Raw genomic sequence first — 13,966 nt, 5'->3', positions numbered from 1 at the left:
AGACTATGCCCTCTCAATTACCTTGAAAGCCCGCTTGGCTTAGTGATCCATAGATTGGCTGGTGCATCTAACCTCAGCTAAAGTCTGGATCAGCGACGAACACAGTCGGTTCCAATCCAGCGGTGGTTGTGGAGGACACGCATGCCCACTGCAAAAGTGCCGGGGCAAAGGTTTAGGTTTGTCCTACTAAAATCCACAGCCCACTGATCTCAACCTCCGGGTTGATCCAGAAAGCTTATAGTGTCAGGGAGAAATAATAATAAGGAGGATATAAATTCACAGTACAGGGTCACACTTGTATGTAGGACTGCGTAATTTCCCCGCTATGCTTCGGATCTTTAGACTACTATCGTCATAAGCCGTAGGCTTGCATAGGACAGTATCACAAACGAGATCAACAAAGTTAGTTACCTTGAAATATTCAAATGACACACTTCTCGTGTTTTGCGAGGAGCGCTTTATTGCGATTCCACGCAACCTCGACCAGCATCTCCGCCTTGGCAGCCGTGGCGGCCTTTACCATTGGCGGAATTCTGAACAAACCACCTGCTGGGTCGGTGCTTCATTTCGCCGTCATTTTCACGATTGCCGGTTGCACGTATATTCATTTCAACTGCCATAATGTGTTCTTTTTTCAGACCTCGATCGTTGGTACTCTCATTACAAGATTTCTTATTCGTTTTTGAGGATCTTCCAAGAGGACACAACGTTCTACAACCGACAAAAAGTATGGTAGAGCTTGGACAACTTTCTATTCAAATGTCACATTAAATAGAAATTTACCCAGAACTGAAATCAGAAGATTCTATGAATACAGAATTATGTTCCTGATCTTTTTATAGTAATACAGGACTCATATAGGGCAAGAATTGGTGTGTTCTCGGACTTGAAGAGATTGACTGGGACAAGCTGTGCATCACGCTACTACACGTACTTCATTTGTATCTTCTTGCTTCGCCACTTGGTTATGGACATAGCCAAGCTATCTCAAAATATAGAATCAGTCTCCCGCACGGCAAAGGAAGATTAGCTCTAAATATTGAATGAGATCGGTTTTGAGATCGGTTAGGAGCTCAGCAAGCCTCTTCCTCAAGTCGGAGATGCGGTCTCTATTCACAAGTACGATCTTACGACTAAAAAGACCCAGAGAAGCACTCCATTGAACGTAACAACAGATCCTTGGATAATAATACCACCTTGACGGTCTCTGTCGTCCAGCTCCAGGTAATACTCGTCTTTTTTAAAGTTATTATGAATGTAGGCGCTGATCTTATCCTTGTTGAAGACCTGCATACACAGGTTTCGCACGCAGTCGTTGCCGAATGCTTGCTCGAATTCGGTCCAGGTTTACTTTGATATGCAGATATTCACACCAATCAGTCCTTTGTGGTGTCTCATTAACTGGATCATATTAGTGAGTTTACCGCGAGATGCATCCAACCGGTCAACGAAGAAGCAAACTGCGTTTTGGAATCTACCAATAACGACGAGATGACTTCTAGAGTATTGATAAACCTTGGAACTGATAGTGAAATATTCTTGGTTGAGTCTGCAGGCGTAGAAGGGGCCTTTGCCACACCCTCCTCATATTCGGGGGGATAGACCTGAGGGGTCATATCTGGATGCTGCCGGGAAATCTGGTGTGCTAGAGAACGTAGAAGGCCCTCCTGCATTTTCTTGAGTACTCTAACCCCGGCGTTCTAAAAGGATAGCTCGCATAGAAGAGACATTTAGGCCTTGCCCAGCTATTGAGTTTCTTTATGACAAGGGAATTGGCTATAGACAACTTATCAGCGGGAACTTAGGAGATCCGGGTTTGCCCAAGATGCAGGATTCCAGCTAGTCGTCGAAGATCGTAGGGCTGGTAGGGCTGCGGTGCCTGCCCTTGCCGAAGAGCTATATGAACATCTGTTCGCGTGCTGCACAACTAGTGTTATAACGTGGGTTGATTTCCTCGAATAATAATCGTTCGAGTATCATTTGCTCCACAGCATATTGCCAACCCTTTGCCACTGTATTCCCCAAACCAGACGTGGCGTTATCTCTTCATCTGTTACAGTTAATATGTTCCATAATGCTAGCAACCCCGGGTTTGAACTGCCTTTTTACAGGCGGCCAACTTATCCAATCCTCATAAGATTTTGCTTGAGTTGTTCTCCTCTAAACGCGCTTGCATGTTGGTTCTAACCCTGTATAGGCACTTTAGTAAGGCCTCGAACTTGCCTTTGCTCCACTCCACAAAGAGCCGCTTAGTCAAGCCTAATCATTTTTCAGCTATATGTCATCACTGAGGGTACTTCCAAGTACTAGTAATCTGCACAAAACTGCTAGTACCTCCCCAACAATAAATGCATGTACCTTAATTCGCTAAACCCTATATGTCAGGTGGGAAGTGCAGCCAGTTTTCGAGTGCTATAGGGTTTGTACTTGATCGCGGACTTATTAATCTATATAATGAGTATAACTGAGAAAGGGTATTCATCCCCGTTATCCTCTTCAAATTCTAGCACTAACTGTGGCTGCGAAGCCGACTCTGGCCTTTGTAGTGTCGGTCAAAAATGACAGATATACGTCCTTGATCCACTGCTAACGCAGGAGGTCAAACTCCTGTTTTTAGGCTTGACGAGTAGAAGTTTCCAACTCGTCCAAGATATTCATCTGCAGTCTTTTTTCCAACTTCTCTGGTGCATCAAGCAGCATCTGTGCCACTTCCTGGCACAGCGCACCCAAGGCGAGAATGGACCCCTATTCCTGACTTAGCTTGGCGCCTCCAAAAGGATCGTCCTGGGCCACGTTCACAACCAGATTATGGAGTTCCCGTGTTTGTGTACTGATCCCAAGGTGTTCTTCTTTGGCGTCCAGATGCGAGATTTCGCGGCTGCACGATTTGAGACTCTTTGCAGTATTGGACCAGTCTGCCTGTGATCATCGGCACAGCCGCAGATACTGCAATGCAAATGTGCCCGATGACTACTACGGAGTGCGATACTTGATTTGATACGAAACCTACTAGTTGACTAACCTGTTCGTAGAGTGGCATCGAAGTGCAAAACCCTCAGAATCTACATCACATACCTAAGAACCCTGAATGGGGCCAATATATAGTAATCAAACCCTCTAAATATCATAGCCTACATAATATACATTCTAGAGCATAAATGATTATACCAAAAGTGGCAGTTTGCCTTCTGGTAACACTGGATCAAACACGAAACATTAAAATGGTGTCTTTGTGACATTTGATATGACCAGGAACGATTATCCTCTTATTTCATTTATCACGCATTTTGAAAGTTACTAAGTTCCTCACTATGCCTCTATTCTGTTCAACATTGTCGAATAAGTCCTCTTCCCCTGCGCTTCACACCACACATCCTGGAGTGCGTGGTATGCTCCAATTCATCATCATCCTCTCTCCCGCATTTGCATCTGTACGTCCCCTCTCCCTCTGTGCAGACACAAGAACGCAAATGTCTGAAACGGTTATCCTTCCGTAACGCTGATTTCCCACAGCGACATCGGTAGGACCTGTTCGCAAAAGCTGGTGAGTCCTTTGGCACATGCCTGCTTGAAGTTTCCAAGTGACGGAGCAACGAGCGCTGGTCTGAAAAACCTCCGCATGCTGGAGTCTCACAGGTAAAGACTGCCGCTGTGTTTCTCGGACTCGTGCTGGCTGTTGTGGGTGTTCGTCAGTGATTCGCGCAAGATGGCTTTCAAGGTCAAACAGGAGAGCTTACTCGCGGCGGCCAGCATCGGGGGATTTCTTGGGGCCATGCCGGCATGCGAAGAATTTAGGAGTATGGGAGACGGTGTTTTCGTCAAATGGCCTGCAACCAGCAACTCTCGGATAACCAGCTGTCTCTGGGCAAAAAGATTGGCCAGATATTTTGCTAGTTTATCTTGCGATAGAAAATTTGATCTGAATATTCCAAAGGGATGTAGTGAAGGAGTGACTGCTTGGGTACTGCCAAAGGCACAGAAGTTGACTAGGTGGGAGACATGACTGTGATTAAAGGCATGTGATCATAGTGATAGAGGTGTCATATCAACTGACATGAGCAAATTCATGTTCATCTTCCCAGGGGATCTTTTTTTCGTGCATGCAACGATTGAGAAACCAAAAATCCCGCTGCGGTCAAAAACGTTGGGGGACAACTCCAGGAGCTATACAATCCAGACGGTCGTAACCAAGGAGTGGGGTAGTGAACATTGCAAACAACCAATTGGATTGGTGACTGCCATAGGTTCATTTCTGCTCGTGAGGCCAATTGTTTTGGTATATGTTGACGAGGGATGAAAGACGAGGCCAATTTTGTGGCAAAGGAAATGAGACGCTAATGCATAAATCCAAGCACGTTGACAGGGCTTTGTTATCTGCCTCGCCAGGCAAATGAATGATGGCTGTCACATTGTCCAAGAACCCCGCTATTCTAGAAGAATATTCTAGAGGGTCGGCATGGAAGCATGGCTGATGACAAAGGGGCACTATCTATTCCATGGACACATCAAGATTCACTAGGGACTACGTGAGGTCTCATCCGGACTACCAGTATCTCATTGCATCTATTCCAACTTTGTGATAATTCGCACTTCATAGTGATTATCACTTCTTTAGCCCGTCAGTAACTGAACCCCATATTCAGGATCCTCGATATCGTAGTTGTCATCCTCATTATCGCCCAGGACAAACCTTTTAGCCCTGATGTCAGAGTAGCTAATCTTTCATGGGTGGTTCAGTACAAACTTTTTAAGAGGTGTTATCTATTTGAGATACAACAATGCTACATATCTTGCCCGGGTAGCGCAGTTGACCGAGGTAAATGAACGGAGAAGCCACGTCCTCACAGAGAAATGTGATGCTCCCCTGGGTACCAAAACCTTGATTCATCACCCACTGGTGAGGATCGGTGTAGATAAACCGCCGTTGATCGCAAAGTAGTTGTAGAAGGTATGCTCATTCAAGTATGTCAAGACTCGACGCTGTCCACTTTGGTTTGCTGCAGGAAGATCTCGTAGGTTTTTAGGCTGGGAAACTGGCCAAGGACCCAAGTTATCTCCTTGCCGAGTGTTACCCTTGCACTCAAAAGTACCCTAAGTATGTGCTTGACGTAGGCCTCAGTGGAGTTATAGATAGAATCTCTGAAAAAGAAAGTGTTGCAGTTGTCGTTCTCGTTTTTGTTATTGTTTGACTTGTCCACCCAGTGATTGTCTGTTCACAGAAGATGGGGCGGGACTCTTTGTATTGTTGTCTGCAGGTAAGCAGAACACACGGTTACGTCAACGCCGTAAAGGCGTCCGACTGGCCTTTCCGTACAGGACGGGTCTTGTCCTTGCGGCACTCGGGGACGACGTCAACCCTGGAGCCAGCAAGCGCAAGGTGGTACACTCCGAGTCGGATATCACTGGGGCTTGTCAGGAACGTGGGTGCAGGGCTTTTGGTGTATGCTACGCCGATCGGCATCTTTTGGGACTTGAGAGAAGATAAGTGGTGGACTTCGTTCAGCAGCGGCGAGCATGATGGGTTCGTTGACAGAATGAGGCTTTTGTATGCCGTCCGACAGTACCTTCACAACTCCCGTGACAACTCAACATCTGCGAGTCATCTCTTACCATGCGACGTGGGTATAAAACTCGGGCTAAATGTAAGGTTTTAAGAGGCCAATTATATTTTTATCCACCACTGCTCACAACTGTTTTCCCTGCTGCAGCAGCTACGTCTTCTACACTGGCAATAGAACAATAGAACAAAAGAAAACCAAGAAAACTGTGGACAATCAGGAAGCTATCATAGGTTGTCTATCAGCTCTACCCATCTAGGTAGTTACGCTACTTGTCACGTGCATAGGCCGAATACTGTGCCATTTCTGCCCACAAAAACCTCACTTCTACCGGTATTATTTTATATACTCATTGCCAGATATACCATTCCATGTTGGTGAAATATACTCGGAACTTATACCTATCGAAACGAGTGATTTATCAACAGCTCTATTCTTCGTTTTCCAGCCCATAATTGGCGAGCCTATCCACGAGATTACTTACTATCTAGCTCAATGGTATCCCAGAGTGCAGCTCGCAAGAGTTGTCCCTTCAGGAAATAGGGCTCTTCCAGTGGTTGTAGGTTCAATATTCTCCAACGGTCGAGGTAATCGTGGGTAAATTTCACAAACATGTTGCGGTAAGTGCATAAACACATGATTTCGTTCTGAGCTGGAATGAAAACTCAATGAATGTCTCCGTTGATATGCTCGCCCGCTGTGAAACTGACCACCTGGGTGCCCGAGGTAAGAGCAACACCTACGAAAGATGAACTTCTTGTACGGTTAAGTACTGATCTGTGTCAGGAAACCTCATCTGCGACCCGTTATTGGTTCCTGGAGCTATACCCAAACGCACGCCGTTGCCTTGCCGTGGGTCTAACAGAACAAAAGTCATACTTGTATTTCAGTAAATCTTCCTCACATAACTCGATGTGCAAGACAGGAGCTGTGGGTATGCCGCATACCGCGAGCAGTACCTCACCTTCCCATCTTCAGGCCAGAAAGGGACATTATCAATAAACTCCGCTTTTCACAGTGAGTTCAGCCTCTTTTCTCTAGCATACCACCATGCTTACCATAAAAAACCTTGCTTCGGTTCAATGAGCAGCTGTTGCAGAAAAGGTGTGAATTCATGTAGAAGAGTGCAGATTGAAGATGACTTGTATTCTCTCTTGAAGGGAAGTCCTCACATGCTCCTATTTATAGTTAAGCGAGAATTATAGCCCTAGAATAGACTTTCCTGTCTTGTTGGTAGCGATACCTTCGGTACCATGACCAGTGAAAGCTTATAGCTTTAGATTACGTAGTTTCCTTCTCATGCAACAGCAGCCCAGCACGCCGGTTGTCATTACCCTTCCCGATCTACAGTACGAACAGGAGTTCGAGGATATTGGAAAGATTGGGCATGAGGAGCCCGTGAAGATGATGAGATTGCAGCCCTTTGATAGGGGGCTGAAGTTTGCTGAGACGGGGTGGAGTGGACATAGGAAGCCGCAGTTTGGAGTGAGCTATCGGCATCTCCAGTGGGTTCTGATGGGAAATTTGGAGTTAAGACTCGGGCTACAAATGTGACATTGTCTTTGAAGATGACTGAGCCTTTTGGGGATGTTGGTACTGTCAACCATGACTGAGCAGTGGACAGGGGGGTTTACGAACAGCAGTTCTCTGTTCGTTTCTATGGTTAGTAACAAACACCATGGTGACGAACTCATCACTATGATTAAAGCGGCCATCCGCAAATTATTTGTGCGAATTGATAGTTGCCTGTTGATGCTGATAGAAACAAATTGGGCTGGGCTACCAGCATGGGAGCAATGGTCCGAATCTCCTGTTTCCAGGTTTCATTGCGATGTCGTCGCTCAGTTTCTGCCATCATGATTTTAAACGATCGGAAGTTAGGCAATATAAATTAGCCCAAGGTGAAACGACGGTAGAAACGGAGTATTTCACAAAGAATTCGGTCCGATCCAAGAGGAAACGGTGATATATGAAGATGTGAGTTCCATCCGTCAATCAGGTTCGATACTAGTCTGCCTATAAATTATGTTGTGAGGCTAAAATTGACTAAAACACTTACTAAAGATCACTAAGGTCGCTATTCTTCTGCTATCGGACCAGGAACCCGAAGAAGATCGACAGAAGTTCCCAGATCGTGCCGAGTTTGAGTTCCACGACGAGGGACGCATCCAATTCTCCATAGGCCGAGGCTTCCATAGATTTGGGAGGATTGAGCTAGTTCTCGTCTGGAGCGAGCCTTGATAGCTCCCTATTTACGCTAGTAGCTTTCTAGATGTTTGAAGTTTCCCTAGGTCTTATATGGCGTCCATGGCTTTACTATTGCCAGCACCGGACCTCGCGGCCATGAACCATGGCCTTAAGAATCCCAGTTAATGAAACCATACGTGTAGAGCCACATGTAGCTGCGGGCGTCCCTTGGGGTAACTAGTTTGCCATGATCAACCCCGCCCCTTCGCATCAACCCCCTTTTAAGTAGCCGCTGCCGCTGTCAAATGGAGTGAGGGTCAAATCAATTTTGAAAATGCTCGGTCGTCAGCGACTCTCCAAACCGACGAATCTCTGAACTACTCAGTTTTAGTCAATTGCAACATTATGAAGGCTACTCGTTTCTTGGTATCCCTAGTCTTTTTCAGTCCATTGATCACCGCGTTCTCCAATGCCGGGCTTTTTTCACAATTGCCAAGATGTGCTGTAAGTGTTTTCTGAGTTCTCTTTGAGACTAGATTGCTATGTTATACGGACACTGACAAGTCCAGGCCGCGTGCTTCGTGCAATCGATTCCTCAGTCGCCCTGTGGGTACACCAATGCGACTTGTTTATGTAATGACCCTATCTTGGCCGATATCATGAAGCCATGCATGTTGTCAAACTGCACAGTCAAGGAATCCTTAAGTGAGGCCTTCGTCTCCAAAACAACTTGCTATCTGAGTACCTGACTGACTGGTGAAAAGCTACCAAAAATCTATCGACCATAGCCTGCGGGTCTCCTGTCACAAAACCCGTTGGCAACGTAATACAGGACATTGCACTCATATTTGTAGTTGCTACCATATTTTTTACGGCTCGCATGGCTGCAAAGATCAGCCGGTACACAAATTGGGGTCTGGACGATTTTACCATCGTACTCTCATATGTAAGTACTGGCGTTAGTAAGGATTGTACGTCCATTTGGACACGCATTAATCTGTTGAAGATCTTCTTCATTCCGTTCATACCTTTATCGGTGATCTGTGAGTAATTCTGATAATCCGCATGCCCTGCTTGAATCTGATTATTCCTACAGTGTTACATAACGGGCAAGGGATGGACATTTGGGTCCTTTCTCACGATAAAGTTGCCAATATCATCAAGGTAGTCAGACCTGCAATGGCTCAACGTCTATCCGATATATGCTGACAACAACTAGTGCTTTGTAACTATGACCATCCTTTACAATCTGGATCTAACACTAATCAAAGGATCCATCCTCTTTTTCTACCTGCGTGTCTTCTCCGATAAACACGTTCGTCAGATCCTCTGGGCCACCCAAGCATTTAATTTGATGTTCGGAATTTTGTCATTGATTCTCGCGGTCCTTAAATTTCAACCTGCCATCCGTTTGTGGGATAGGTGGGATAAAGAGACACCAAGAACTTCTGCCGAATACATGCCATTCCTCAAGGCGCAAACGATAATTCACATTGTGATGGATGCGCTTATGATCATCATACCAGCGACGCAACTTTACAATCTCAATATGCCACCAAGACAGAAGATTGGCATCTTAATCATGTTTGGTCTCGGCATCTTGTAAGTCATCGCCTGCGATCCTTCTCAGATATCTTCATACTATAGTATTAAACATCTGGTCTTCATACTATAGTATTAAACATCTGGCAGCCTCACGATTTTAAGCGGGATACGCATTAAAATCGTGTCCCTCTACAACGAACCCGATAATTTTACTGGCAAGTCAAATATAACATTTAAGACCTACTACGTTGCTAATAACCTGCACAGCGGTCTCGCCGTGGTCGATGATGTGGCCACAACTTGAATTGGGTACTGGCATCGTTATTGCTTGCTTGCCCAGCGCTCGACAACTTTGCAGCCGGCTGCTGCCAAAGGTTTCTCATTTCTACCACCAAATATCGATATGTTCCCGTCGGCAGCAAGACGCGTACCCTGAAATTTCGACGCACTATGAGACGCGAAGTTCAAAGGATGCTACAGAAATGACCATATCGCGGCCGATCGAGGACAAGCCCTATGTTCAGGGTACAGTTGATGGCACCGCGATTGAATCGAGGCGTTATACCCAAGTTTCCCCCTCGAATGATTCTCTGATGACGGACACGAAACATGAAGAATAGCAAACGGCGATGGTCGGGCGTTATTGGTTTGGTGGGACTGTGATATTGAAGGTTGGGTTTGACAGCACTCATGTACATAAACTTGGTAAACCCTGTTGCTGAAGACCAGGCGCATACCAACTACTTCATTTCAATTTCGTCAGAGATGCCTAGAGTCCACGACGATGTTATAGTCGCCAGAACAATTAGATATTAGAAGCAAGAATGTTTCCCCTTCAAAATAATGACAATGATATCGCTCCTAGCGTTAAGAGGCCCCCTTATAATTTCCGATGGCCCTGATATAACTTTCCCCAATGCCGAGGTAACACGACCAAGAAGACACGAAAGAAAAGACCAGTTGAATATATTCGCCAATTCCAAGCAACAGTAGCGCGATATCAATTACTGCAACAGTTCTATGTCGCTACCGTGTCCAGGATATTTGCGGCCCCCTATTGATCTTTGCAGTGAGGCTTACAGAACTAAGTAAAGTAGCAATAATATCAATTTTACATTTTACATCGGGATTAATGGAGTTGAGATCACCTAAGGGCGCACATGATCTTCATTGGGGAGCCCCTCTGAGAAAGGTATCCGCCTACCCGTAAGCCGATGGGCAAAGAGATAAAACCTGGCAAATAAGTTGGCATCCCAGTATGCCAGAGAAAGTACTGTCTGCAAAGGTATTTCTAGATCGAAACTTGGGGAAGATAAACCTTAAGTTCGGATGTCGGAACTATCCCGTAGATAAAGTCTAGGTTAGTAGAAAACAACTCAATCAGTGAATAGAGACTTGACAAATTCCAATATGCTTTATTAACAGTAGCCAGCCAGTAACTCGGCAAGATGAAAAAAGTATATGCGAACCACAAGAATCAACCATATTCCTAATAGACCCCTCCCAATACTGATCCTCGCCTCCAGCTGACCAACTCCACCATCCAAAACCACCCCAACAACACCGGCCCCAACGCTAGTAAAACCCACCAAACCTCAACCGTCATCCTGGCCCGAAGCCATCTAGTCCACCTCTCCCTCCCGCGCCGCTTGTGACTACACACACTCGTCCCATACACCAGACAGCCCAGTCCCTGGCGACTCTCGCACTCGAGGTGCTCACGACGGCGACGCATCAGTAGCGGCACGCTCCCGCGACAGAACTTCAGGTCACTGCCGAGGTCGCAGCGGCGGTCGTTGGGACACTCGAGGTGCAAGAGACGCCGCTCCATTAGCCAGTCTACTTTCAGCTTGACGCCTGTGTCGACTAGGTGGAAGAAGTGACGGCTGGTGTGTTTGAGGGAGAGAGCGTCGGGGTAGATTAAGTGGCTGCTGATAAGGAGGTGGAGCTCCGGGGGAAGGGACAGGAGGGTAAGTGTTGGTGGTGATGTCGATGCAGCGTGTTCGGAGCAGACGACGTCGTGGGTTGACGGGTTGTCGTCCGCGGGGTGATCCATTTTGGTGGCGGGACAACTGTTGGGACCAGGTCAAGACGTAGAAGTGTGGCGGACCACGTCAAATTCAATGGTAATGTCGAAAAACAATCTGAGACGCGGCCAAAGATAGAGATCAACCGATTGATCAATATTAGATGGCTGTCTTATCGCCCAGCATCGTGTTTCAGAGAGGCTGTTGGTCGGTCTGCGGGGCGGAACAGTGTTGCCTGGTTGCTCGTGCACATTTGATTGCTAAATTGGCCAGCGAAGCCGCCACGATGAATGCGGGTTCCAGGCACCGAGATAACAAGATGGAAAACTGTCCTCAAGTATACAGACTACAATCATGGACGAAAATATCATGGAGGGATTGTTACCTTGGATAGCCAGAGGTAGGTAGAGTATTAGTACTTCGCAGCAAACAATGATTCTATTTGCGGCGCTGGACGTGGTGCCCACATCCATCGTGAGCTGTCCTTCGTATCAAGGGAGAAAAACGCCCAAAACACGGTCAACTAGAGGAATTGAATTTTCGGGACTAAGTAACTGAGTCCCCGAATCTTCAACTAAAGTCGTCCAACACCTAAGCATTTGAAAATTCAAATATTGGAAGTTGCATCCCGATTCAAGCCACGTAATGGCGCTACAGTGGCTGTGCAATTCCAGCGCGCCAACCTTCCTTCTTGTGAACAAGTTGATAGTGTACCGCCTTTGCGACCGAGACTTGGACTGAGTCACCGTCGTCATGACATGACCTCGCGGCTGAAGGACGTCTCGACCAGCCCAAGCTGTCCCCGTCATAGATGCAGTCGCATTTCATTTCCAGACTAATTATTTCCCCGGCGGGATGCACAGCCTTGCGGTAGCGCATCCAGATGGCGGACAACCGGCCAGAGAGTGATTACGGCTCGGATTTCGATGCTGAAGAAGAGGACATCCTTGATCAACTCCTGCAAAGCTTGACGACAGGTATCGCTCTGCAATCAGCCATCAGTGGGTCAAATTCTACTCTGCAGCCCGACCTCCTTGCCGCATCGTCACTCCCGTTCATCGAGAACACTCCAGGTCGCGGCTATGGGTCGACGCTTGGTCCCCAAGCTGTCCGGCTTAGCAATCTTGAACCGTATGGCTTTGCGAGGACGTCCTTATATGGCCGGGGTCGTCCTTCCATGTATGCGATTGAGGACGCCATATGGCCCACATCCTCGTCGCAGCGTAGCATCAGTTACCCGGATTGTAGGGTCTTCACTTCGATCTAAAATGTCGAGCATCTCTAACTAATGAAGCGTCTAGTAAGCCATGTTGTTTCGCAAATGGGACCTGGTGATGCACCCGCGGCAGAAGGAACAACATCTGAGCAGAAACCTTCCGACTTGCCCGCTCTCTGCTCCCAGCCAGACCCCGCTGAGGATACTAGGAGCCCAATTGAGCGGTTTCGGGCCTTTCCAAAGAAGCCGCTTACTGTTACCGACTTGTATTCTGGAGCCTGGTGTGAGCTGCAGTATTGGTATACGCTGACCCGATTGCCATTCGGCAGGAAAACGAGGACTGCCGCAATGCGCGGCGGGACCAAGGTCCACCAAACCCTCGAGGATCAGGTGCACACTACCGTCCAGATCAGCATCGCCACCAAGGAGGAAGCATTCGCCTTGCGACTGTGGAATGTAATCCAAGGCCTTCGGACACTTCGCGACACGGGGCTCACCAGGGAACTCGAGGTTTGGGGTGTCATCGAAGGGCAGGTCATTAATGGTATCATCGACGAAGTTAGCCACACAAGCCCAAATGCCGGGCTTGAGCAAGAGTTACATCAAAGCCAATCGTCACAAGGAACATCACCAAAACATCCATCCATTGCCACGTACTTTGATCCTCACCGACGCCGCGCGTATTTAACGGACGTTAAGACTCGAGGGAGCAATAGCCTGCCGTCCGGTGCGGCCCTTCGACCGTCCAAGATTCAACTCTCTCTTTACCACCGCCTTCTTTCAGATCTGGCAGCTGGGAAACTTGATTTCTCTGCTATTACCTCTCGTTATGGTCTTCGAGACGAAATGCGCTTCTCAGATACTTTCATGGCCCAGATTGGCAGCCTCCACGACGAAGTTTTTCACAACGAATCAGATGGAGACAGTCCAAATAGTAGCACTGGATATCCCGGCCCATCCCCAACTCGGGAACCTCAAGCATCAACATCGCTAGACCTGATCCGGTACCGCTCGATCCAGCAAATCCTACCCCTACTACGATCCGAGTTGCGTGACACCTTCCCTCAAGGTGCAGCATCTCTTGGGAAACTGATTGCAATTCAATATCGCCATCGGGACGATGGGCATATAATCGGCCACCAAGTGTTTCCGGCAGATTCGGAAGCATTGGACAAATACCTAAAGCAAAGCCTAGCCTGGTGGCTTGGGCAAAGAAAGGCTGAAGGAGTACCGATCGAGGAAGCATACAAGTGCAGGATGTGCGAATTCGCAGAGACCTGCGAATGGCGCAAGAGCAGGGAGGATGAATTTCTGCGGCGGAAGCCCAGGACGCAGATCTCCCGGGCGAGCAGTGGGCTATGAGAAGCGTCGGGTTCGGGCTCAGGACATTCAGCAAGGATCCAAGGCTGCAGATGTAACTATATGGGCCTCAA

The 13,966-nt window shown here is 47.3% G+C and overlaps 5 protein-coding genes across 5 annotated transcripts; 2 read left to right on the top strand and 3 right to left on the bottom strand.

The window, feature by feature from the left end:
• Positions 1-634: 634 nt before the first annotated feature.
• BCR38DRAFT_413505 (uncharacterized protein) lies at positions 635-1,616 on the bottom strand (the record flags this gene model as incomplete). The annotated part of the gene is made up of 4 exons (XM_040858838.1): positions 635-751; positions 935-982; positions 1,132-1,287; positions 1,425-1,616. 4 exons carry the CDS (start codon positions 1,614-1,616, stop codon positions 635-637), a joined length of 513 nt encoding a protein of 170 aa, XP_040711130.1.
• A 1,632-nt stretch (positions 1,617-3,248) lies between these two features.
• Positions 3,249-3,914, bottom strand: BCR38DRAFT_76295 (uncharacterized protein). The gene is made up of 2 exons (XM_040865618.1): positions 3,738-3,914; positions 3,249-3,673 (listed from the first exon to the last, which is right to left on the bottom strand). Exons 1-2 carry the CDS (start codon positions 3,772-3,774, stop codon positions 3,327-3,329), a joined length of 384 nt encoding a protein of 127 aa, XP_040711129.1. The 5' UTR covers positions 3,775-3,914; the 3' UTR covers positions 3,249-3,326.
• A 4,406-nt stretch (positions 3,915-8,320) lies between these two features.
• BCR38DRAFT_353415 (uncharacterized protein) lies at positions 8,321-9,910 on the top strand (the record flags this gene model as incomplete). Its single annotated transcript, XM_040856783.1, has 6 exons — positions 8,321-8,450; positions 8,510-8,695; positions 8,794-8,912; positions 8,965-9,347; positions 9,438-9,473; positions 9,529-9,910. Coding segments are annotated over 6 exons (1,236 nt in total), but the record flags the coding sequence as incomplete, so codon positions are not given.
• A 908-nt stretch (positions 9,911-10,818) lies between these two features.
• BCR38DRAFT_300294 (uncharacterized protein) lies at positions 10,819-11,250 on the bottom strand (the record flags this gene model as incomplete). The annotated part of the gene is made up of 1 exon (XM_040854546.1): positions 10,819-11,250. A coding segment is annotated over one exon (432 nt), but the record flags the coding sequence as incomplete, so codon positions are not given.
• A 950-nt stretch (positions 11,251-12,200) lies between these two features.
• Positions 12,201-13,895, top strand: BCR38DRAFT_413502 (exonuclease V a 5' deoxyribonuclease-domain-containing protein; the record flags this gene model as incomplete). The annotated part of the gene is made up of 2 exons (XM_040858837.1): positions 12,201-12,561; positions 12,619-13,895. 2 exons carry the CDS (start codon positions 12,201-12,203, stop codon positions 13,893-13,895), a joined length of 1,638 nt encoding a protein of 545 aa, XP_040711126.1.
• Positions 13,896-13,966: the final 71 nt, after the last annotated feature.

This window comes from Pseudomassariella vexata (genome assembly GCF_002105095.1).
Source record: "Pseudomassariella vexata strain CBS 129021 chromosome Unknown BCR38scaffold_17, whole genome shotgun sequence".
Taxonomy (NCBI): Eukaryota; Fungi; Ascomycota; class Sordariomycetes; order Amphisphaeriales; family Pseudomassariaceae; genus Pseudomassariella; species Pseudomassariella vexata.
This window is presented reverse-complemented; position numbering and strand designations above follow the sequence as displayed.

Excerpts from the sequence above, each read along its gene's own strand:
- BCR38DRAFT_76295 (XM_040865618.1), bottom strand. The coding sequence starts at position 3,774 with ATGGCCCCAAGAAATCCCCCGATGCTGGCCGCCGCGA. Across the intron at positions 3,674-3,737 it reads CCCGATGCTGGCCGCCGCGA|CCAGCACGAGTCCGAGAAAC; the intron begins GTAAGCTCTCCT and ends CACCCACAACAG.